At 39.4% G+C, this 23,321-nt stretch overlaps 3 protein-coding genes across 17 annotated transcripts in view; 2 read left to right on the forward strand and 1 right to left on the reverse strand.

Annotated features, from left to right (window-relative positions):
* The window catches only part of LOC144664006 (uncharacterized), a 358,501-nt gene extending 356,714 nt beyond the window's left edge, over positions 1-1,787 (forward strand). For all 9 annotated transcript variants that reach the window (XM_078525100.1, XM_078525101.1, XM_078525102.1 and 6 more), the window contains one exon: positions 29-1,787. The gene's annotated coding sequence lies outside the window, so the exon portion shown is untranslated. The remainder of the gene's footprint in view (positions 1-28) is intronic.
* LOC144664014 (uncharacterized) overlaps positions 1-23,321 on the reverse strand; it is a 253,535-nt gene that overhangs the window by 213,486 nt on the left and 16,728 nt on the right. The gene's annotated exons all lie outside the window — the stretch shown is intronic.
* On the forward strand, positions 5,505-23,168 carry LOC144664008 (uncharacterized). 5 transcript variants are annotated; one of them, XM_078525110.1, is made up of 14 exons: positions 5,505-5,961; positions 6,091-6,185; positions 6,283-6,389; positions 6,487-6,589; positions 7,269-7,353; positions 7,922-8,024; positions 9,208-9,261; positions 13,160-13,813; positions 14,045-14,107; positions 14,917-15,009; positions 15,439-15,540; positions 15,703-15,804; positions 16,356-16,469; positions 17,287-23,168. In XM_078525110.1, exons 8-14 carry the CDS (start codon positions 13,180-13,182, stop codon positions 20,223-20,225), a joined length of 4,047 nt encoding a protein of 1,348 aa, XP_078381236.1. In that variant the 5' UTR covers positions 5,505-5,961; positions 6,091-6,185; positions 6,283-6,389; positions 6,487-6,589; positions 7,269-7,353; positions 7,922-8,024; positions 9,208-9,261; positions 13,160-13,179; the 3' UTR covers positions 20,226-23,168. The 5 variants fall into 5 exon arrangements, with proteins under 5 accessions (XP_078381236.1, XP_078381237.1, XP_078381238.1 ...); XM_078525111.1 differs by having other exon boundaries at positions 6,304-6,389; XM_078525112.1 differs by lacking the exons at positions 6,487-6,589; positions 7,269-7,353.

The raw sequence follows: 23,321 nt of genomic DNA on the forward strand, positions 1-23,321 counted from the left end.
TAACGGATTACTTTTTAATTGCTTATAGCTTGTTCCTGCCTGTAGTCAGACAAATGTGGAATACGGGCAAATGACACAGCTATAGCTCAAGCAGTTCTCCATTGCACAGGTCCATTCGCCATAGCTCAAGCAGTTCTCCATTGCACAGGTCCATTCGCCATAGCTCAAGCAGTTCTCCATTGCACAGGTCCATTCGCCATCGCGATACTTGTGCAGACGAAGCGCACGTCTCGCCCAAGTTTTGTTGCAAAAATAATGAACTTACAAACTGACGAATCTGAGGTAGTAAAGAAAATCGATTCGACGACAGCTTCCCTAAAAGAACTGTAATTATACTGATGAATCCCTGCAATTGTACAGGATCAACCATCAAGTCTACAGGAGAGGTTTTTCAGAAAGGCCTTCCCAAGAACTGATCTTAAAAAATCTTTTTAATGAAATCTTGCAAAATATAGTCAAAAAGCAGGTGGTTAAACACGTTCACTTTATCAGCGTTTTAACGTTTTTGTTTGCCTGCTAAAATTCGGGAAAGTAAAGAATTATTTTCTACAAGCAGTCTTGTTTCATTTCCAGTTAATAGCTTAGACTCTGGTTATATATTGTAGTTTATATCTAAGTTCAATTTTTTTCCAATGGCTGACTCTAATGCTTTTTGGCCTGGTTTTAACAACTATAAATTAGTTAAATATTATCACATAAACTGAAAATATTGGAGACAGTTTCTGTCTCTGTAACTATCAAACTAGCGTAACATTAAAAATACGTTATATTTGTTTGAGATAAGTGTTTTAATATTTCGTCTGCCAGACATCACACAAGATATTATAAACCAAAGAGGAGAGAGAGTGTTTTATCACATCTCCAAACACCAAGAAGAGATTTGACAAACACGCTGATTTGAAAATACGAAACGTAGCGGGGTATTTTGACCAACATCGAGGTTTTGGAAACGGGATGAAACACTCTCTCTAGTGTTTGATAGATCTTCTTAATCGAAACAAAAACTACGGAGAAATCAAAGAAATCCAAAAACTTTAAAATTTATGCTTATTAAAATCGCATATCCAAAACACTGATAGCCTTTGTTTTAAATTTCATGAATTATTAAGGCTTCAAGAAAGTGATCAACCATAACCAATGCAAGTAGTTCTTTCTTTCGTTTGGTTTTTTATCACATTTTATTAGAAACTAGCAATGGTACATTGCAATTCCTGCGTTTTTATTTGATAACAGGAAATGGTACACGAGCTCATATACTCGGATACGCGTAAACAAAAACAGCTGGTGAGCTCAAATATTGCAACTCTATGGGCGATTTTAATAAAACAATTATTCCACTCGCACTTGTTAGGCATGAGATAGTTATAGCCAACTTCTTGGCGCTACGCGTCTTGTTGGCTATTTACCATCTCATATCAAACGCGCTCTCGTGGAATAATTGTTAAATATCCAACGCAAGTTGGTAGAACTGTTAAGTAAAAAGGTGTGTAAGCAGTTAAGGGATGGCTGTTAAACCCGAAAAGGATCATTCTAGCACGCTTGGTTTTATAGGTTTAGTGAAGGGTGTGTTGAACAAGGTTCTTTGCAGCTAAATTGCTATCGTTTTTATTTTGATACTATACCAACTAAATATATTTCTATTTTGAACGTCTCTTTAGGAAGCTAAGGTGATAGATAAGGATTCTACGAATTCACTTTATAGCACGTTTTAGTGAAAAATATCCACATAAAAGTTGTTACTTGTAATTTTACAGTTCAAATAAACCTTGTTGTTGTTATTGTCCAAATGGTCGAGTTAACAGCAAAACTTTTGATAACTTCAGGAACAGTACAACTTTCTTTAAGTTTACAAACATGTTTTGACGTGACATCCGTCATCTTCAGTGCAATGGTTGTTGCTACAAGGTGAACTTATATAGCGTACAATGTAAGCGTTATATTAAAGGAATAAAAAATGCACCCGAGTGCATTGTTGAGTTATATAAGCACTTGGGAATTTTTAAGAACACAAGAGAAGTGCATAGAGAAGCACGAGGCGCAGCCGAGTGCTTCTCGCACTTCTCGAGTGTTTTTAAAAATTCCCAAGTGCTTATATAACTCAACAATGCACGAGGAGAACGTTTTTGTCTTGTGACGTCATGACGTAGTCATGACGACACAAGATAATACTACAGGGGACAAGGTGCATTCCATGCGTATTTGCTTTATGAGGCCGCGGAATTTTCCCGCCATGTCAATATTTTTCCCGCCATGTCAAAATTTTCTTTTTTTAGTAAATGCCGAAAAATGCGATCATCAGATTTAAACAAAACAGATGCAGACTTCTCAACCTCAAAGCACTGGAAATCTAGAGATTGAGGTAAAAAAATCTGGAGATTTCAGTTAAAACCGGGAGATTGATCAACTGACGGACAAAAATTACTAAAAGAGTCCCTAAACCAGGCGCTAATCAAATGACTTGTTACTCTGTTTTTTCGTGAGATTTCTGTTTCTCGTCGTGAGATTGAAGTGAAAACCGTGAGTCTCAAGACAAAGTCGTGAGACTTGAGAGGTCTGCAGATGCTGTTTACACTGACAGTTGCGTTTATTTTTAAGCTTTTTGTTTGTTTTTCTTAGTGATAAAAGCAATCACACGAGATTCCCACCATTAGTCAATCTGATAATAGCTACCGTTTCGTGAGAACAATGTGTTTTATGATTTTGGTACAGCAATAGGGGAAAAGCATGTCTTAAACAGGATTGCGCCTTACAGAACTGCAGGTATGTCGACCGACAATATGTCAGGAAAACCTTTTTTTGCCGTTTCCATTTTTGATTAGATCCTATTTCAAAGATGTAATCCGTAGTAGTCGAACCACATGTGTTACTTCAGTTGACTAGCTAGCTTAGGCAAGTAAGAATTTGTGCTGATTAAACTAGTTCAAAACAACTGATCCCGTGGACATTATTTTCCTTGTGTGTCTTCAATTTGAGTATTACTCGAAGACCGGCACACGAAAGGTCAACCATGAAACTTTGCTTGGTAGTGTGCGTGAGTTTATTGAAACGTGAGGCTGAAAACGTTCTTATCAGTCACAGACACAAAACAACAAAGGAGAATCTGTGACTTTGTTGACCTTTTTAAGATATTTGAGAATTATCTGTGACAGATAAATGCTTATGAATCTGTGCGTGTCTGTATTCTTTTTGTGCTGTTATCGGAGTCCTATAACTGTTCAACGGCTACATGCTGGAGTGTACTTTGAATTTAAGTCAAGCCTACTTTCGGCTGCTTGGAAAAATCGCTTTTGATAAGGTGTCGGAAACAAGTCAGAAATAGCAACGATCAATTAGTATGAATCAAAATGGACGCTTAATTACCGTGATTGTGATCGGAATGGATACTATTAAGGCATCGATTTCAAAACTTTAAGCATGTAATCTTATACAATAATTAAAGATAGAAACTTCGTGGACAGTTACTCAGAGTTTCACGCACGAAGCGATCATCAGACTGTGTCGTTAGATGTGGTGAAATACAATTTAAACTACGTTCATGGAGGACGGTTGGAACGATCCTGTCTCTGATTGGCCGTGTAGTACTTGTTTTCGTGCCTGCACTTGGTAACAAGCTCAGATCTTTTGTTCAAGAAGGTGGATCTGTCAGCTGATAGTATGCAGAGCTTCTCCGTCAGACACAAATTGCAGCGTGACGGGTTTCCCCTGTAAGCGCTTGCTCTCGTGACAATGGACCACTTGATCGAAAATTCGGTGTTGTTGTCTTTCAGGTCCCAAATCTTATATATATTTTTTAGTTGGATTTTAAGCCTTTCGCGTGAGAACCTTTTGTAGTTGGAATAAACCTTTGTTTTTATCTTTAGCTGTGAAATCGTGAAGTTCAGCGCAAGCATTCACGACAAAGGTTTCTGAATTGACAAGTGAATCAAGAGTTTCGTATATCGTGTTGTGAATGTCACAACTTTTAAAAGTAGCTTTAGTTTTAGTTTAAATTTTAGGGGTGAGGAGTCTAAATGTTTCTTTATGTTAGATGCACGCTTTTTAATTTTCGATATCTTTACAAGCAATAAATAGACGTGAAAAGCGATCTATTTTCAAATAAATTAAACTCTGAAAAGAGTCACAAGACACTAAGCCCAGAGGGCTTTTGATTTATTTATTTTATGAAATGTTAAAGAAATTGCGCGCTAAAACTCATGACGTAAGCAGCGTGCATTATAACTCGATAAAGGACGCGCGTGACGTATGCAGCGTGCGTTATGGAGCTATTAATGAAGTCTAACTGACCAATCACAGCGCGCGCAATTACTCCGACATTTTATAATACATAACAAACGCGAATACGTTTGATTTAAACTTTCAACGGAACTACAAAGTGCGCGTGCACCTGGCCAAAAGAGCTTTTGGTCAGCGCACCTACAAAGAAAGCGTTATTAAATTAATGTGTTTGACCTGTTGATTCAGGTCGGGCTTTTCCCATTTAATGTACATCACTTCTTTTAGCTTAACTTGGTACCTAGTTGATGCAGAGTCTAAAACCTCAAAGCAGTCTGTAGAACACGAGCCAAGACAGGTTTCTGAACTCTGTAGATGTTTGAATACATTGGAAGATCTGTCCAATGACTCATTTTTCCTGTTCCACTACGAGCGGGATGGCAACCTTTTCTTTGACTTCATTAACAGTCAACACCCTAATATTCACTTTACCATGTAGAAGGAAGTCAATCACGTCCTGCCCTTTTTTGATGTCACCATAGGCAACAAAGCTCATAAGAAAGAAAGGTTATTGGGGGAAGGGGGAGGGAGGGGGCTGTGTTCCACTTCTTGTACCTTTTACTCTCGGTCCTCACCTGTCAGTAGTTCTCGCTCTTTGTGCTTATTTTTATTGCAAAAGGACCTAGTATAAGGTTGGTTAAAGGAGCTAGTATAATTATCGTGACCAAAGTCGATCTGTCGATCTGCAAGTGTTAAGAGACCAAAATAATGAAAGGACCACTTGTACAAACAGCAGCGAAGTGAAGCCGGATGTTAGCGTAGATCAGGGTCAGCAATATAAAGTAAAACGATAAACTAAATGAAGTGCAAGCTTGAAACACTGAAGACACAAAGAACCATGTTCTACAGCAAATGAGTGCTGGGTGGTAGCCAATCTTCAAATGCAAATAAAACTGAATCACTCAAAAAGGCCTAAAAAAGCAAAGCAGAAAACACTAATTCACAAGGTTCCGAAACTTTTTTTCTTGTAAACCTGAATCACTGATAACTACTGACCAAAAATTAAACTAAACAGACACCAGCATTATTTTGGTTCAGTCCTTTTTGGTGACTCGAGATATTTTTACTTTAAACGGAGGCGAATAGATTTGCGGGATTGCTTATTAACTCAAGTGTTGAACGATTAATTAAGCCTTATTTATTACATTATGGCTGGTTGGTTGGAATTTAGAATTTTGTATTTGTTACTTGAGGGAAAATACATTACATTTTGATTAAATTTAATTGAAAATGCATCAAATTTTGTAGACGTTATAGTTAAGTGACATATTACTGTGCCTTTCAACGCTATAACAAATGAACCGTCAACCATAATTTCGTTGCTATCAATCGAATCTTTTGCGGTTTGTTGAAAATATATGTTCTTCACACTTGCAACTATTCAAATGTTAAACAGCAAATAAAATTCTTGGATGAAAAGACATAAAATAAACCATTGAGTGTCACGAAAACATCAGAGTTGCGTTATTTTGGACAAGTAAGCGTGACATTTGTCTAATCTGCTGTAATTTCATCCGTCGCATTCCGAGTGCTTTTGATCTCGTGATTCTTCAGAAAAACATATCTCCAGACAACACCTTTTAGTTCTGGGAGCGGCTTTTCAGTAGACGGCGGAAACGTTAATGGTTCGCAAATCACTTTAAATGAAAAAATCCAACGAGATACAGTCACTTTTTACCGAGATCACGGGTAAGGACATTTACTGAGATACTTTTACTTCGCGTGACAAGACATTTTCCATAACAGCCCACTGCGATAATTGTTTTATCTCCAACACTACATGAAGTTAATTTTCGTCTCATTCGATATGTTATACAGGGATTCGTCGACTCTTCGCGGCCACAGTTTTGTGTTGATGTCTTGGAGGTGATTGCGAACGAGGGGCGTTAACTTGGTTCAGTGGGAAGTTCAAGGTAAGCTAGATACTAAGTTCTATAACAGCCTACTGCATCAAGGTTTTCCTAAATTAAACTTTTAATATAAATACTCATCTAATTCGATGCTATACAGGAATTCATCGCCTCTTCACAGCCACAGTTTTGTGTTGTTGATGTCTTGGAGTTGAAAGCGAGCGAGAGGCGTCAATTTGGTTTAGAGGGAACTTTTTTTAGTTTAAGGTAAGGTAGATGCTTTTTCTATAACAGCTTTCTGGATAAAGATTTTAATCTCCAACGCTAAATGGAGCTAAGGTTTGTCTCATTCGATGTTACACAGGAATTCATCGTCTCTTCTCAGCCACAGTTTTTCGTTGTTGATGTCCAGGAGTTGATTCCGAACGAAGGTTATTTTGGATCGGAAGGAGCTTTTTACGTTTAAGGTAAGCAGATGTGAGCAGTTGTCGTCCGAGCAACTGTGCAGAGAAACGAGCGAGCATGAAAGCGGAAATGGAAAGTGAAATCGAAACTTATTCTTCGTGATTGCCAATGAGAGTGACATTTTAATATGTTGTGATTAAATTGCTAGTGTTTCGTAATCATTGCAAAGGAATACAGATAGTGGGTTGCTCTCCAATGTGAATTTAACACGCTCCAGACTACAAAACAGTCCGGGACGAAGTCTCTGGTCAGTGTGCGGGTATTGGAGAGAGATGTCCTCGCGAGGCGAGCGAGCTTCACTCGCGCACATCGGTTTCTCGCGTCTTCGGCTACGGGTTTTTGCCTATTCTGAGCGAAATGGAAGAAATTTTTGCAGGCTTAATACGTCCAGCATATTGCAACATCATCAAATCCTAGGTTTACACAGTTTTTACGTGGCCCAAACATTTGCTTCAACAAATGCAGGATAAAGAGCAATTTGTGACATTTGTGTTATGCATAAAATGTAAATGGCCCGTTTCATTTAGTTGCGTGACAAATCATCAAAATTTTCATTCATGTTAACTGTTTAGCAGCAAAGTTAACAATTTTAAACATTCCTTTTTGCTCTGTGAGATTATTTTGTTTCCCCTGGGTACTTTCATATTTCATGCTTGATAAAGTTGCGTTTGTTACTTTCAGGAACTGACCGAGGAATACATCACCTTCTTCGGATTATCCGGCAAAGTTTTTTTAAAAGGCAATTTCATACCGGATTTTATGTAAGGTGAGAACTATTATTTTACCTTTAAAAAGAAACAAAAAAATCTAAAAAGAATATTGCAATTTTACCAGAAGCATTTTGACACAGAGTAATTTATTTTTGTGAGTGGGCAGATTGGGCAATTACACAATAAAACCTACTGCATGAAAGTTTTCATCTTCAACCCTACATTTGCTATTAATAAAAAAGCGACAGTCTCTCAACTTAAAACGCCTCCAAATAATACAGCTGACAACATATAGTGTCCTTTCTAAACGAGTGAAAAGCGAACGGCAAATGTACAAATTATATGACAAAAACGTTTTTACTGTAACTGACCTAACTGGTATCTGGTATTCATCGAACGCGTAACTATGGTTCACAACATTCACTTGACCAATCGCGGCGCACGAAAGAACGGCCCTATTCAAAAGCCAATCAGAGGTTATTATAGAAATCCCTGGTAACACGCGGGGGGCCGGAACAAGCTTTTGTGCTCTAATTCGCAGACGGATATAACCGGGGTTTTGTTCGTCTGCATCGCAGGCTACCTTACATGAAGCTAATTTTCCTCTCATTCGATGTTATACAGGAATTCATCGCTTGTTCACAGCCAGAGTTTTTTATTGATGATGTCTTGGAGTTGATTGCGAACGAAGGTCATTTTGGATCGGTGGGAACGTTTAATGTTCAAGGTAAGCATGCATGATGCTCTTTCAGGAACTCAATCGAATTTAATCGAGCGATTAAATTCGATTTTGTTCGGCCATCAAACGAAATCGAACTCACAAATCATAAATGCGAATCGAACCAAATCCAAAGTTAGATGTTCCATGAGGTTCGATTTAGTTCGGTCACCGAACGAACAATACATTCTGAATCGAGCAAAATCGAACGTTCGGTTTTCCATCACCTGATTCCAAATAGGTCTATCATATAGATCCAGGCATTGAAAGTTGCGTTCCCAAATACTTCCATATTTGGATCATTTAGAACCGGGATTCAGAGCATCTCAACATTCGCTTACCATGAGAAAGAGTTTTTGTAAATGCAATTGCCTTAGTCTACTCTTTATTTTGACGTGATTTGGCTTTCTTTTAAATGAACTGGTTTGGGTTTATTTTATTGAACATTCGGAACAAAATAAATATTTGCATGCGTAAGCAGGCATTTTTCCGGCTAGGCATGTGGTTTTAAAAAGCAAAAGATGATGTGGTGACGACTTGTGTGTTTCTCAAGTGACTGCTTTTCTAAAGATTTTACTGTGCGGCGCCATGCCTTTAAGCCAAAGCACTGAAAGAGGTCAGGTGGTCAAACATTACCCGCACGATTATAAACTGCTTGCAGTTCTTGTTATGTATTGTTTCTTGTAGATCAGATAAAAGAAAAAGATTATATGATTCCGCGTCCAGTCACTAACAATACGCGCTCATCAGGCTTAAAATTCTTTATCTTGAATTTTAGCTTAAAGTTCGATTAACGAACTCAATCGAACGAAGACTTCTGTGAGTTCTGTGTTCGATTTCGTTCGATGACCGACCAACATCGAATTTAATCGTTGTATGTTATTCGATTGAGTTCGATTGACTTCACTGGTGAAAAATTCGTTCGATTTTGTTCGATGGAATACCCCGGGTATTATGAAACGTAAAGCACGACATAAATTCATGCGAAGAAGGGAAATATGGTATCACTGAGTATCGTATTTAAAGCGAGGAAATCGACTTATTCAGCTTTCGAAATTACAGTAGAACCCCGGTAACTTGAACTCGGATAACTCGAAAACCCTTCTAACTTGAACTAAATTTCGTTTCCCTTGATCAAAACTTAGGTCAACATTACCGTATACCCCAATAACTCTTATTCTGGTTCTTGCAGCTTGCCACGAATGCCAATTGAAATATCCCATTAGCAGTTAGCTCTTCTTGTCGTGTAAGTATTTTATTGCCAACGAGACAGCCGAGCCAAGAGGCGAGGCTGTCGAGGCGGCAGAATCATAGAGCCGTGTGCGTATGAGTGTATAGGCAGAGAAAATCTTATGTTCAGCGTAAGGGACTTTTTTTGACCATATTTGGGTGTAAGTAAACCCCATATTTGGGTTGTATTGTTCTTCCCAACTGGTTCCCAGTCTCTCACTCCTTGCTAGAGAGCAAATGACCAAAATGGCGTACACGCGGCTCGCTGTTAAAATTTTCAATGTGGTCATTCATCCCTTTACCGATAAATACACCTTTAGGAAATTATAAATCGAAAGAGGATACCGTACAGAATATTCGACCGCCGAAAAAACGAACATCAAGGTCTTAAAAGCGATGAAATAATCTTTCGACTTTGGAGTCCTTTGATTTACGATCGAAGAGAGACATGAAAATCAAAAGCGGACTGTTGACTTTAAATAGAGTTTTCTTGACTTATGAGAATGCTGAAGTCGGGTAAATGCTTCCTTTTAGTATTTATTGTGTTTATAGTAATTGTTTGACCGATGATTTATTCCAAATCAAATACCGTTTATATTTTATTTGGCACGCATTTTCGCTCCGCGTAGGAATAACATCAATACAAAGCGACGCTCACTAAAATTACTGCATGTCAAACACACAAGAAAGTCAAAAGTTTTTTGCATCTAACGGCAAATGTAATGTTAACTTGAATAAAAATTTTGTCTCCAAATAATCCTTGACCGTTCAAGTTTTGTTTTCTGTTCAAATTTTTCAAGTTTTGCGTAACTAGTGTAACTGAACATGACACTTCGCATGCGAGACTGAAATCTGACCCGTGCATTACTGTCTCTGATTACTGAAAATTATTTTTTTAAAAAAATTTGGGATTTGATTTATAAGAAGTTCTTGAAATGCAGCTATCCCTTTTGTGGACGGAAACATTTTAACCATCGCGTGTTGTATACAGTAATCTGTCAAACCCGTAGCCTGCGTAGCAGACGTGCAGCTAGACATCTGTGTACGTTTTTTAGTGTGTTTAAAAGAGTGCGCGATCGCGAAAATACGCGCGCTGGAAACTTCAAAATACGGCGCCTGCTACGCAGGCTATCAAGCCTGTGTCATTTATGAACACCAGAGATTACCTAAAATACAATTTACCATATTTTGGTCATTTCAAATATAGTTCTATCAAAAACCATTCAATATCTGTTCTTATGAACAAACATGAGTATTTCGCTCGTTGGCACTTACCGATAGGTACAACTAGTTCTACTTGTGAAATAAAAACAATAAATTGAATGCAAAGTATTTTATGCGAATCAGTAGAGATCTCTATCAAAAGTTAATGAATACTAATTAGCTGAGTAGGAGTTTGTATCAAAAGTTAATTACATTGTTAATTTGATTTGTATTGGGGTTAACAGTTGTGTGCATGTGATCTGAATACTGTGCTGGGATTGGTTTGCACCCTCATAAATAATTAATGATTTTTTCAATCTGATTTAAACACTTAAACGAACACTACTGACAGCAATACTACCGGGCAAAAATCTTGATTTTGTTGCAGAATTTAAAACATCTGTACTTAAAATTTATTTCCGCCAAACGCCTTTTACTTTGAGAAATTTAGGAAAATCGATTTTTGTAGTCAGAGTCACAAATCGGCCAAATTTCAAACTCGAAATTAGCTATGATAAACACACCTCACGCCAAAGGCCTATAAAATAGGGATTGGATTGCCCTACAGTATGTATTTCAGATTTTGTTGACTATCTACCTCACTCAGCCAATAGCACAGAAACAAGCTTCGTACGACATACTTCAATTACTTCATTGAGAAGATTACACAGCCTAAAAAAGCCTTCCTTGTCTCATTAACACTGTGTGCGAAGCATACGAAGAATTTCATCAAGGAAACCCTCCCGTCCCGTACCTAACAGGTTTTAAGAGAAATGCTCAGTCTTATCTTTCAAGAAAACTCGTTCCAATTCAATGGAAAAGATTATCTTTAAACCCATCAAACAGCCATGGCACGAAAATTGCCGTAGCTTTTGCTAACATCTTTATGGCCAAAATAGAAAACGAAACATTGAAACAGAGTAGCCGCAAAAAACCTTTCCTTTGGAAACGATGCGTTGACGACGTCTTTGCAATGTGGGACACAAGAAGAGACAAAATAGGAGAATATTTCTAAAGGCAAACAGCTTTCACCCTACGATATAATTCACGGCTGCAATCTCGGAAACAAAACTACTTTCTTGAAAGACGATAGTGTACGAAGGGAGCAGATTCAAAAGGAGTCTATGCCGACGAACACATTACAAACCTACAGAAACGTTTTAATACACGAATTGCTATTCGTGTCATCTGCCAGGCGTCATGAAAGGCTTTATCAAGTAAAAAGCGCGGAGAATTAATTCTTAGAACAGATTCCTCAGAATGAACATTTCAGAGGAAAACGTTTAGTTCTTCATGTTAAACCCCAGCTATCGTCCCCGCTTCAGTTGATCGTGTGTTGGCTGTTAAATCACCGCTTCAACGGCCCCGATCTACTGACAATTTGTTAAATCCACCGCCCACCGGGGCCAACGCGCCGTTAAAAGTGCGTTAAAACCCGGCTTTGGACGCGTTAAATCCCCGCTAAGTTCCGGGGGTCGGGGTGCCGGGGTTTCAATTGACTGATGCATGACTAGAACTGTTTTTCGTCTCCCTTCAGAGCTCGAGTTACCGGGGTTCTTTTGTATTTTATCATCAAAGGATTGACATTTTTGTAGAAGAATCGTGATTATTAAGGAGCAACTGTCCAGAGAAAACGGCAAAACCTAATACAAAACCTGTTAAAGGATCCTAGTCAGCCACGCCTCTATTATTGTTTTCATTCAGGCAACTGCGGGGAGTCTCGCTTCAGATTACATGTGACGCGCGTGCAAATTCAACAGAACGCGACGAAATTTGACAACGCGCGAAAGTTTTCACTCGAATCAACTTTAAAATATCTGCCAGAATGTATGGAATGAACATCGAAGATTGTGACAGCCTAATAGATATCGAAGAATTTTGAACTCCGGGGCCATCTTGAAGCACAGATATTTATGGTTCGTCCGCTGTCAGATGCGCAGGGCAAAATGAGAGCGGAGAAGCGATCGCTTCAACATTTTCCTCTGCGGCGGACTCCGTTCGAGTGCTAAGGAGTGGAACAATTTTCTCTAAGCTTACTATTCAAAATCTTTCCTTATGTTATAGAGTATTCGTGTTCCTTTTTCCTTTGTAAGATTGTTCCTGCAAGATTATGTGGAGTCGAAAGAGAACGGCTAAATCTACTGGTTGTCCTTCTCGAAATTCCGCGCTTGAGTGCTCTAGTATATGCAAATGTGGAACTAAAAATCGGCTTGCAAGAATAAAACAAGTGTCGTATTTCTGCAAACTGGCTATAACTAAGCCCTTTGATGCTAAGACTATCTTGCTTTTGATCCCAGAGGTCGAACGTTGAATGTCGTGAAAGAATTCTCTTTGTTTGTTCGGTGGTTTCGACCGACCGCGCTTTGGAACGCGAAATGCCATCGGGCATCCTACCTACAAACGAATATTTTAACGGCAAATTAAAAGAGACCAATAAAATAAACGCTCGAAATGAAGCACAGATATTTACTGACTTTCATGGTAGTTTAAGATGTGAATGTACTGCGTACGCAAAGATGCGCTTGGATTGTCGGCCACAATTGAAAACACTCGACATTAGATGGCATTTAAAATGGCGGATAAGGCTCTTGATACGCGCAAAGCATCATGATTGACTATGATACTTTAAACGGTATAAAGTAAAGTCTTTGTTACAAAAATGTTTGATATAACGTGCAAATTTCGTAACAAATAAAAAAATGTATCTCTAGATTCTTCTGGTCACCAGACAATGGCTTCTGCTGCTCCACCATCAGTTGCATCCACCAAGGAGACGACCAACTACGCTCGGTTGTGCCGTCTTCTGGTGGATGTCGGATCCCAGGCCTTTAGAGACACCTTTGATGGTATACACCCTCCAGTAGGACTGCATCTTGTTTTGACACGTCATCCAGAACATGCGGCACTACAGACCCTTAGGGCAAGAAGAATCCTCAACCCTACCCAATGGGGAAAGTTGTTCCCTACTATTCCTTCAACTGTTTCGTCAGCGAACTTCGATATAACACTCCTTATGGTGCTGCTGAGGAACATCTGTGGTTTGCACGCTCCTGCCACTGGCTGGGACAGTCTTCCGCCTGCTGCTGACATCAGTATCGAAGCCAATATAGCCAGGGTGAAGTACTACCGTAATACTGTATACGGCCATGCAAGCCAGGCTTCTGTTGACGATGCTACGTTTAACACCTACTGGCAGGATATCGGTAACGCGCTGGTAGCACTGGGAGGAACGAGTTATGGAGCTGCTATCAATAAGCTCAAGAACGAGTGCATGGATTCCGACACGGAGGAACACTACAGAGAGCTGCTAAAGCAATGGAAGAAAGATGAAGACAACATCAAAGACAAACTTGAAGAGATTGAGGGTAAGTTTAAAATTTAGCATTAAGGGTAACAGAAGAAAGAACTTTGGAACGAGAGAGGTACAGGATGATCGAAAAAGAGGTCCGTTCTGGGTCCATGCGTGAAGAGAGATTACGATTTTGAGTGTTAACCTCAAATAAGGGTCTATCTGGAAAGTTGTACTAACTTCAGTCGTGAAAAGAAAGTGTGTTAGCTTCTTAACATTAATTATTTTGTTTTTGTTGTTCACAAAGAGTTGCTAAAGCAGTTGAAGGAAGAAAAAGGTGAAATCGAGGATAAACTTGGAGTGGTGGAAGGTATGTTTAAAAATCCATTGGAGCAACGATGCAATCCTCTCCCTCTCCGTGCCTTTGGGCACATAAGTCCATACTGAACCAATAGCCTTCAAACATTCAAATGCACACGTTTGTAAAATTCTTTAGAAGTAATATGGAGACTTTGCAAGCAAAAAAGTTAAGAGTTTTAAGGAATTTTATATCGGTTTTACTTGCAATGGTATATTGCAATTTCCGAGTTTTGATTGGTTAATTAACAGGCAATAGTATATGAGCTCATATACCATTGACCACAAATATGGTAGCCGATAAGCGCCAACGAAAACAGCTGGGGAGTTCAAATATTGCAATATTCTTTGCGCGTTTTAACAAAACAATTATTATTCCACTCGCGCCTCGTTGGCTATATATCTACCATCTCATATCCAAGGCGCGCTCGTGGAATAATTGTAAATTAGTTACCGGTACCCTTCTTTGACAGACCTGGTTATTCCTTTCTGTTCACTAAGAATTCGGTAGAATGATCTTTTACGAAGCAATAAAACTAAGGGGCTGGTAATAGGAAAAAGCGAGCGAGGAAAGTCTAAAGTACTTATAGTACAGCACATACTAAACAGCAACAGCTTTCCGGCGAAAAAATGGTTTCTCTCACTGATTTGTCATAAGTAAAGAAGGATTTATCATCTGCTGGGGCTAGTCTGTTTCCTGTATGATTATCGTTTTATATATTAAGCATTGCTTCCTACAATTTGAGGAGCAAAGAAGACTATAAAAACACGACCTTACACCACTTTAAACTGAAATTGACGCGCTGGCCTTTTGATCCTCAGACAACATCAAAGAAAAACTCGAGCAAATGGGAAATCAAGTGAAAAACGTTAGTGAAAAGTTAGACTCTTTGACGGGATCAAGCCAAGATGAAGGTCAGTGCTTACAGTGTTGAATGCTCTTTGCTTAAATTGAGATTTTTGAAGGTACAAAGAATCCATCTCTGGTGAAGAAAAAGATTCCCTCTCAGTTATTCTGAAATCCTCATTGACTGACTGACTGACTGACTGACTGACTGACTGACTGACGATTTAGAAAGGTAACCTTACAATATTATTACACTACCAAAAGTTGATTTAAAAAGTTGACAGGACAAAAATGGACTTACATCTTCAGACTGTAGACTAAATGGCACACTGCTGATAAAATAACTGCTCAAACTGATCATGAGAAATTTATGCTTATACACTATTTGATATCTCTGATCTTATAACAATTGATCATAAGAGCAAGTGAAATCTGATTACTCTGATTATAAAGGCACCATCGAACTAAACAGTACGTTACGTAAATTTCATTCTCAGACAAAATCAGAAACGACCTCAAAAAGATGAAAAGTGAGATAGGAAACATAAGTGACAAGTTGGACACTTTGATGGCACAAAGAGAAGAAACCAAAGATGAAGGTCAGTTTTAATGAAGGGTAATAGCAGTGTTTACACAGCACAAAACAGTTAATCTAGCGAAAGAGTAGTTCGTTTTCGGTATCACTTTGCTCGCTTTAAGTTGCACTTTTAGGGACTGACTTGTTGGTAATTAAACTCTAAACTGACCCTTTATATCCTCAGACCAAGCCAGAGATGATTTTCAGCAAATGAGAAGTGAAATACGAAACATCACTGAAAAGTTAAATACTCAGATATCATCAAGAGAAGAAGCGAAGGATGAAGGTAATATAAAGATGAAATTGTGTTTACGAAGCCATTTAAGTTTTTAGTGGACCCTACGAAAAAGAATATTAACAAAAATGTATGACAGGGATTCAGATCCACAGATAGCAATTGTATGTGTTATAATATAACCCTAATGACTTTGGTACATAATACACAGAGGATCAATATTTTACCAGTCTTTGTTCCTAGCTACTTCAGCAGGAAAGTACAACTTCTTAGCATTAATGGGCGCCAAATAATTCTGTTTACTTTCTCTAGTCTGGCTGGTGACTACTGATGAGAGAAGGTGCGAGATGTGGAAGGGGTGGAAGGGTCATTCAAAATTCAACATCCAGATGGATACTTATTAATTAGTGAGTCGGGTATAATAGAGAGGGTGGGGATGCTCAATAGAGTTTTCACGGTAATCCCTGTTTCCTCGATTTGATGATCACTTTGTGCTTCACAACAAATCACTCAATATCCCGTGTTACATAGACCATCTAAGAGAGCCATTAAGAAGTCACCGTCTTGATTTCAATTAATGAAAAGTAATTTTTTATTCTTAGAAAGCATCATAAACAAACTCGAGGAGATGAAAGTTAAAATTGGAAACATGGAAGAAAAGATGGACACTTTGACGAACCGAACATCTGCTGCAGAAAGGGAACCCTGGATGGAAGGTTAGATCTGCTGCTATATTCTACGCGATTTGGGTAGTTGTGTTCAACCGCCAGTTATCCCGGGAAAAAAACCTGAGTTAAAGAATGAGAGAAGAGCCGGGGAAGGGGGCAATATACTGTACAGACTAATTAAAACGCGGCTCGGTAAATATCCACCACTAGCCACCGACACTGAGGTGAATGTTGTTTTGGTATATACTCAAACAGTGAGATAATATAACCCGAAAGGATTATTTTTGACTAGTTTATTACGTAAACGAGTACAGTTTTCGCGCGCGAGTTGCTCGGAGGTGATTAGTAAACAATAATCCTGCGAAATCGCGCGGAATATCACCTGATACTTAGCCGACGAGGCCGTAGACCGAGTTGGCTAAAATCAGACGATATTCCGCAAGATTGAGAGAAATTTTAAGATTATGCTCATGTATATTTCTGTTATTGAAAAGAATTTTGATCCGTTTTCGTCAAGCGTTGCATTTCGCATCTCTAACTCTGTAAACAAAAATATTTAGAGCCTCCTTAATGGGCATCTTGTATAAGGCTTGAGATGCAAACAATATTTAAGAAAGAACTAAACAGTAAGAATGCATGTCAGTCAATAAGGGTATCGACGTAGAGCTAAATTAAAAAACATCTCAAATGCTCTTACTTTTTGTACGTCTTTTAAAAACATTCTAAATCATTCCCCGTTTCTTTTCTTATCTTTGTCTTTATGTGCTCACTTTCAATTTGCTCATTTTGAAAAAAAGTCCCAATTTCGGGACGTCTAAATTTCTCTCTCACAGTACTTGAAGTGATATTATTTAATTACTTCTAGATGGTTTTGATCCAACCAAGATTATTGACGGAATCCGTCATCTCTACAAAGTCCGCGAGGGTTGGCTCGCTCCGTTTCCATGGTGTGAAGAGTTTCACTTTCATCTTGATGATATTTTCACCAAACTCAAAGTTGTCAGCAGGAAGAAAACGAGAGGAACAGCGACAACCGACACTGTTAACATGTCTGGAATCTTTAAACCACACGAAGAATGTCCGCAACCAAGAACAGTGTTGATTGAGGGGAAACCTGGTATGGGGAAGACAACGTATTGCAAAAAGCTTGTTTATGACTGGGCTACAGGAAAACAAGAAGCAGAAAACGGCTTTCCAAAGTTCGAAACAGTGTTGTTGCTGAGGTGTCGTGATATGAAATCTGACCTTTGGGAGGCCATTGATGATCAACTTCTGCCTCGAGATGTTAAAGAAGACGTCAAAGAAAGATTCTTCAACTTCATTCGCCAAAACCAGTCTAACGTATTGCTGATACTTGATGGATTAGACGAGGTTCCAGCAAATAAACTGCCAATGTTTTCAGAAATCATTCAAGGCAGATTACTTCCAAATTGTCGCTTGGTTGCTACTGCACGGCACGCGGCTGGAATAAAAGTAAGAATACACTGTGACACCCTGCTAGAGATTGAAGGGTTTACCGAAGAAGATGTACGGAAGTTTATCCGCAAGTACTTTAAAACCATGGAGGATTTGGCCCAAAAGCTCTTGTTCATGCTACAAAATGATGAAAACTTAAACGAATTAACGGCAAATCCTCTAAACACTGCACTTCTATGCCTCGTTTGCGAAGAATTTCAGGGTGTTTTTCCAGAAAGTAGAACTGAACTGTACATGGACATAGTACAGTGTGTCCTAAGACGGTACATACAGAAGAAAGGATTACCAGAAAAAAACGAGGATCTCATTGAAGCTTACAAAACTCAGTTGAAACACCTTGGCTGGATAGCTTTGAAGGGTCTGCGTGAAGACAACTTGGACTTTGAGGAAAGTGAGCTTGGAAGCCATTCAGCTGACTTACCTGGATTCGGATTTCTGTCAGTTCAGCCAGGAGGCAGCAAACTAAGACCGCGCCGACGTTACAGCTTTCTACACAAGAGTTTCCAAGAATGGTTTGCAGCATTTTATCTGTGTTGTCAGCTTCTCGGGAAAGAGGTCAGCGCCGACAGCTTAGCTTCTGACAGAAGATACTTCCATGAGCTGAAAGAGGTGCTTAAATTCACATGTGGCATGATAGCGGTACGTTGCAAGGAAACAATAGAAGCTCTTGTTAAGAGTTTAACGGCTCATGTGAACCATGAAGATGACGGTGGCTGCTTTTCTGTTGTATTGGAATGCATTCGAGAATGCAAACAAGAAAAGAATGATTTTCATTTGAAATTGGCACGTGTTTCTGGTTCATTGCTTAAACGTAAAGCTCTTAGACTCAGATGGATAATTGGCGTTGACGCTCTTATTGTAGCAGAAGCACTTAAATGGAATTCAAGTCTGACAGAGTTGAATTTGTCTGACAATAACATTGGTGCCCACGGCGCTGCTGGACTAGCTGAAGCTTTACAAAAGAACACAAGTCTGACAAAGTTGTATTTGTCTAATAATATCATTGGTGAGCACGGTGCTACTGGACTAGCTGAAGCTTTACAAAAGAACACAAGTCTGAGAAAGTTGTATTTGTATAATAATATCATTGGTGAGCACGGTGCTACTGGACTAGCTGAAGCTTTACAAAAGAACACAAGTCTGACAAAGTTGTATTTGTCTAATAATATCATTGGTGAGCACGGTGCTGCTGGACTAGCTGAAGCTTTACAAAAGAACACAAGTCTGAGAAAGTTGTATTTGTCTCTCAATAACATTGGTGCCCACGGCGCTACTCGACTAGCTGAAGCATTACAAAAAAACAAAAGTCTGACAAAGTTGTATTTGTCTAACAATAACATTGGTGACCACGGTGCTGCTGGACTAGCTGAAGCATTACAAAACAACACAAGTCTGACAGTGTTGAATTTGTCTAACAATAACATTGGTGACCACGGTGGTACTGGACTAGCTGAAGCATTGAAAAAGAACACAAGTCTGACAGAGTTGAATTTGTCTCACAACAACATTGGTGCCCACGGTGCTAATGGACTAGCTGAAGCATTGCAAAACAACACAAGTCTGACAGGGTTGGGTTTGTCTAACAATAACATTGGTGCCCACGGTGCTAATGGACTAGCTGAAGCATTGCAAAACAACACAAGTCTGACAGGGTTGGGTTTGTCTAACAATAACATTGGCGACCACGGTGCTAATGGACTAGCTGAAGCATTGCAAAACAACACAAGTCTGACAGGGTTGGGTTTGTCTAACAACAACATTGGTGCCCACGGTGCTAATGGACTAGCTGAAGCATTGCAAAACAACACAAGTCTGACAGGGTTGGGTTTGTCTAACAATAACATTGGTGCCCACGGTGCTAATGGACTAGCTGAAGCATTGCAAAACAACACAAGTCTGACAGGGTTGGGTTTGTCTAACAATAACATTGGTGACCAAGGTGCTACTGGACTAGCTGAAGCATTACAAAACAACACAAGTCTGACAGCGTTGGATTTGTCTAACAATAACATTGGTGACCACGGTGCTACTGGACTAGCTGAAGCATTACAAAACAACACAAGTCTGACAGTGTTGCATTTGACTGACAATAACATTGGCGACCACGGTGCTGCTGGACTAGCTGAAGCATTACAAAACAACACAAGTCTGACAGTGTTGTATTTGTCTTACAATAACATTGGCGACCACGGCGCTACTGGACTAGCTAGAGCACTGAGAGCGAACACAGTTCTGAGAAAGTTGTATTTGTATGGAGATCACATCAGTGAGGCGGTAATAAGTGAACTCTGCTTGGAACATGGTGATCGTGTTGATTTTTCTATTTGATCCTGAATTAGCTCATGTCAGTTTACCAAAAGGAATCTTCTCGTATGGAGGTTTTAATTTTTCCATTTTTTAGCTTTTTTTTGCTTTGTTCTTTTGCAAAAACGCTGTTGTATATCATCCAACACCGCGTTTTTATATAGAATTAAAAAGAAACATAATTAAGTGATTTGGCGAATTAAGCGTTTTTCTCAGTGATTGCACAAGAAATATATTTTCTGTTTTGTTTTGAACGAAAACTTCTGGATTTTCATTACTTGTAAAAAGTGTATCTTAGGTTTTATAACAGATTTAATTAAGATAAATGAATGGTTTTTCTGTTGGATACCAGTTTAGTGTGAAGCTCTGTTCCTTACATTATTGAGAATCTACGTTCGATTCATGTAGTTGTCTTAAGTTATATAAATTTAAAGAGAGTTTGAGTTTCATTGTTTCACTTAAAAGGTATCCTCGATATTTTTTTGTGAAATGACTAATACTTATAAAGACATTCATGCCATAAAACCTGATAGTTCAAATATTCCAGTACGTCTTTTCTGTTTGCAAGACCGTAAAAAATAAGCACCGTGAAACGAAGCTCACGTTAATTGGGGACAAAAAACCTGATAGTTCAAATATTCAAATATATAGCTCAAATATTCTAGTTCAAATATTTTAAGATCCGTACGTCTTTTCTGTTTGTAAGACCGTAAATATTAAGTAGCGTGAAACGAGGCTTACGTTAATTGATACAATCTGTTGAAACACATATTAAAGCTTATATTACTCCCGCTCTCGTCCTTTTACGCTCTCAGAGTCCGATATTAAAAATATTTGCTTAAATATTGATTTTTACTGGCTTCGCCTAAACAATTGAAGCAATGTAGTTATTTTTGGAAAAGACTGTTTAGGTGACGCAATTAAAGCAGATATGACACCCGCTTCCGACCTCAATTTATGATTTAGGTCTCGGCGAAAATAAATGGGTAAAACAAAGCAACCTTGAATGAGGGAGAGAGAGGAGGGCTACAGTTTTGAGAAGTTAGATTGAATTTAACTTTGTTTCAGCAAGTATAGTTTGAGATTGTGGATCAACTTTTAAATATAAAATATTTTGAGATTTGATTTCCTCACATAAATTCTTCTTCAACGGATACAACTTAATTGCATTCGGGTACCAAAAACTGTCTCCTCAACCATTAATACTTCCGCCAGAAAAACATATTTCAAAACAGTAGCACTGTGTAACAGTTGCACAGGGGAAACAGTTGCAAGGTGGCACAGAGGCACACTGGCACAGAGCAACAGCTACAGTGGGACAGAGGCAAAGTTGAACAGGTACAGTGGAAGTGTCTCACGGTGGGACAGAGACTCAGTGAAATAGTGGCACAGTGGAACAGAGCACAGTGGAGCAGTGGCATTGTAAAACAGTGGCAGAGTGGAACAGTGGCACAGTAGAAAAGTGGCACGGAGGCACAGAGCCACATTTGAAAACAGATACAATGGAACAGTGGTATGGTCGGATAGAGACACAGTGACAAAGCTAAACAGTATCTCAGTGGAACAGTGGCATTGAAGAATAGCGGTACAGTATAACAGTGCAAAAGGGGCAGAATTTCACGGTGGAACAATGGCGCTGTAGCGCAGTGGAACAGTGGAGGCAGAGGAACTGTGTAACAGCAGAACAATAGTAAAGATGAACTGTGGCACAGTGAAGCAGATGCAGAGTAAAACAGAGTTAGATCGGCTCTATAGAACAGTTGCATTTTAGAACAGGTGAGCAGTGCGAAGGTGGTACAGTGATAAAATGGAACAGACGCACCGTTGCACAGTGGAATAGTGGCACAGTAGCCCAAAGGCGCAGTGGTACAGTGGCACAACGACACAGTGGTGAAGTGAAACGGTAACAAAGCGGAACAGAGCGAAAGTGGAACAGTGGCACAGTCAAACAACAGAACAGTAGCATAGTAAAACTGTGCATGTGCCACAGTGCAAAAGAGGCACAATGGAACAATAGCACATTGGAGGAGTAGTTCATTGGCACAGTGGTAGAGGTCTTCAATGAAACGGAGGCACAGTTAAACAGTCTAACAATTTGTATTGTGGAACAGGGCACTGTAGACAGGTGGCTTAGTACCACAGACGTACAGTTTTAGATTGGCACAGTATAAAACGCTTTACAGTAAAACACTGGATTGCAGAGGAACGACACAGAGCAATGTTAACAGAACAGGCACAGTAGCAATAATGAACAGTGCTGCAGTGGCACACTGCACACAGACACAGTACAACAGCTTGTTGTTAAGGGAACAGAGGCACTGTAGAACAGAGACATAGTGAGCACAATGGAAAAGTAAAACAGTGGAAAAATGACACCTTGGAACAGTGGAACAGTGGTACAATGGAAAAGTGGCACAGTGGAACTGAGGCACAGTAGAACAGTGGCATAATGGAACAGTGGAACAGTGGAACAGTGGCACAATGGAACAGTGGCACAGTGGAACAGTGGCATAATGGAACAGTGGAACAGAGGCACAGTGGAACAGTGGCACAGTAGAACAGTGGAACAGTGGCATAATGAAACAGTGGAACAGTAGAACAGTGGCATAATGGAACAGTGGCACAGTGGAACAGTGGCATAATGGAACAATGGAACAGTGGCACAATGGAACAGTGGCAGGTAGAACAGTGGCATAATGGAACAGTGGAACAGTGGCACAATGGAACAGTGGCACAGTAGAACAGTAGCACAATGGAACAGTGGAACAGTGGCATAATGGAACAGTGGAACAGAGGCATAATGGAACAGTGGAACAGACGCACAGTGGAACAGTGGCACAGTAGAACAGTGGCATAATGGAACAGTGGAACAGTAGAACAGTGGCATAATGGAACAGTGGAACAGTGGCAAAATGGAACAGTGGAACAGTGGCACAATGGAACAGTGGAACAGTGGCATAATGGAACAGTGGAACAGTGGCATAATGGAACAGTGGAATAGTGGCACAATGGAACAGTGGCATAATGGAACAGTGGAACAGTGGCACAATGGAACAGTGGCCTAATGGGACAGTGGAATAGTGGCACAATGGAACAGTGGCATAATGGAACAGTGGAATA

Source organism: Oculina patagonica, chromosome 8, assembly GCF_052425735.1.
Source record: "Oculina patagonica isolate OP01 chromosome 8, crgOcupat, whole genome shotgun sequence".
NCBI classification, from domain to species: domain Eukaryota; kingdom Metazoa; phylum Cnidaria; class Anthozoa; order Scleractinia; family Oculinidae; genus Oculina; species Oculina patagonica.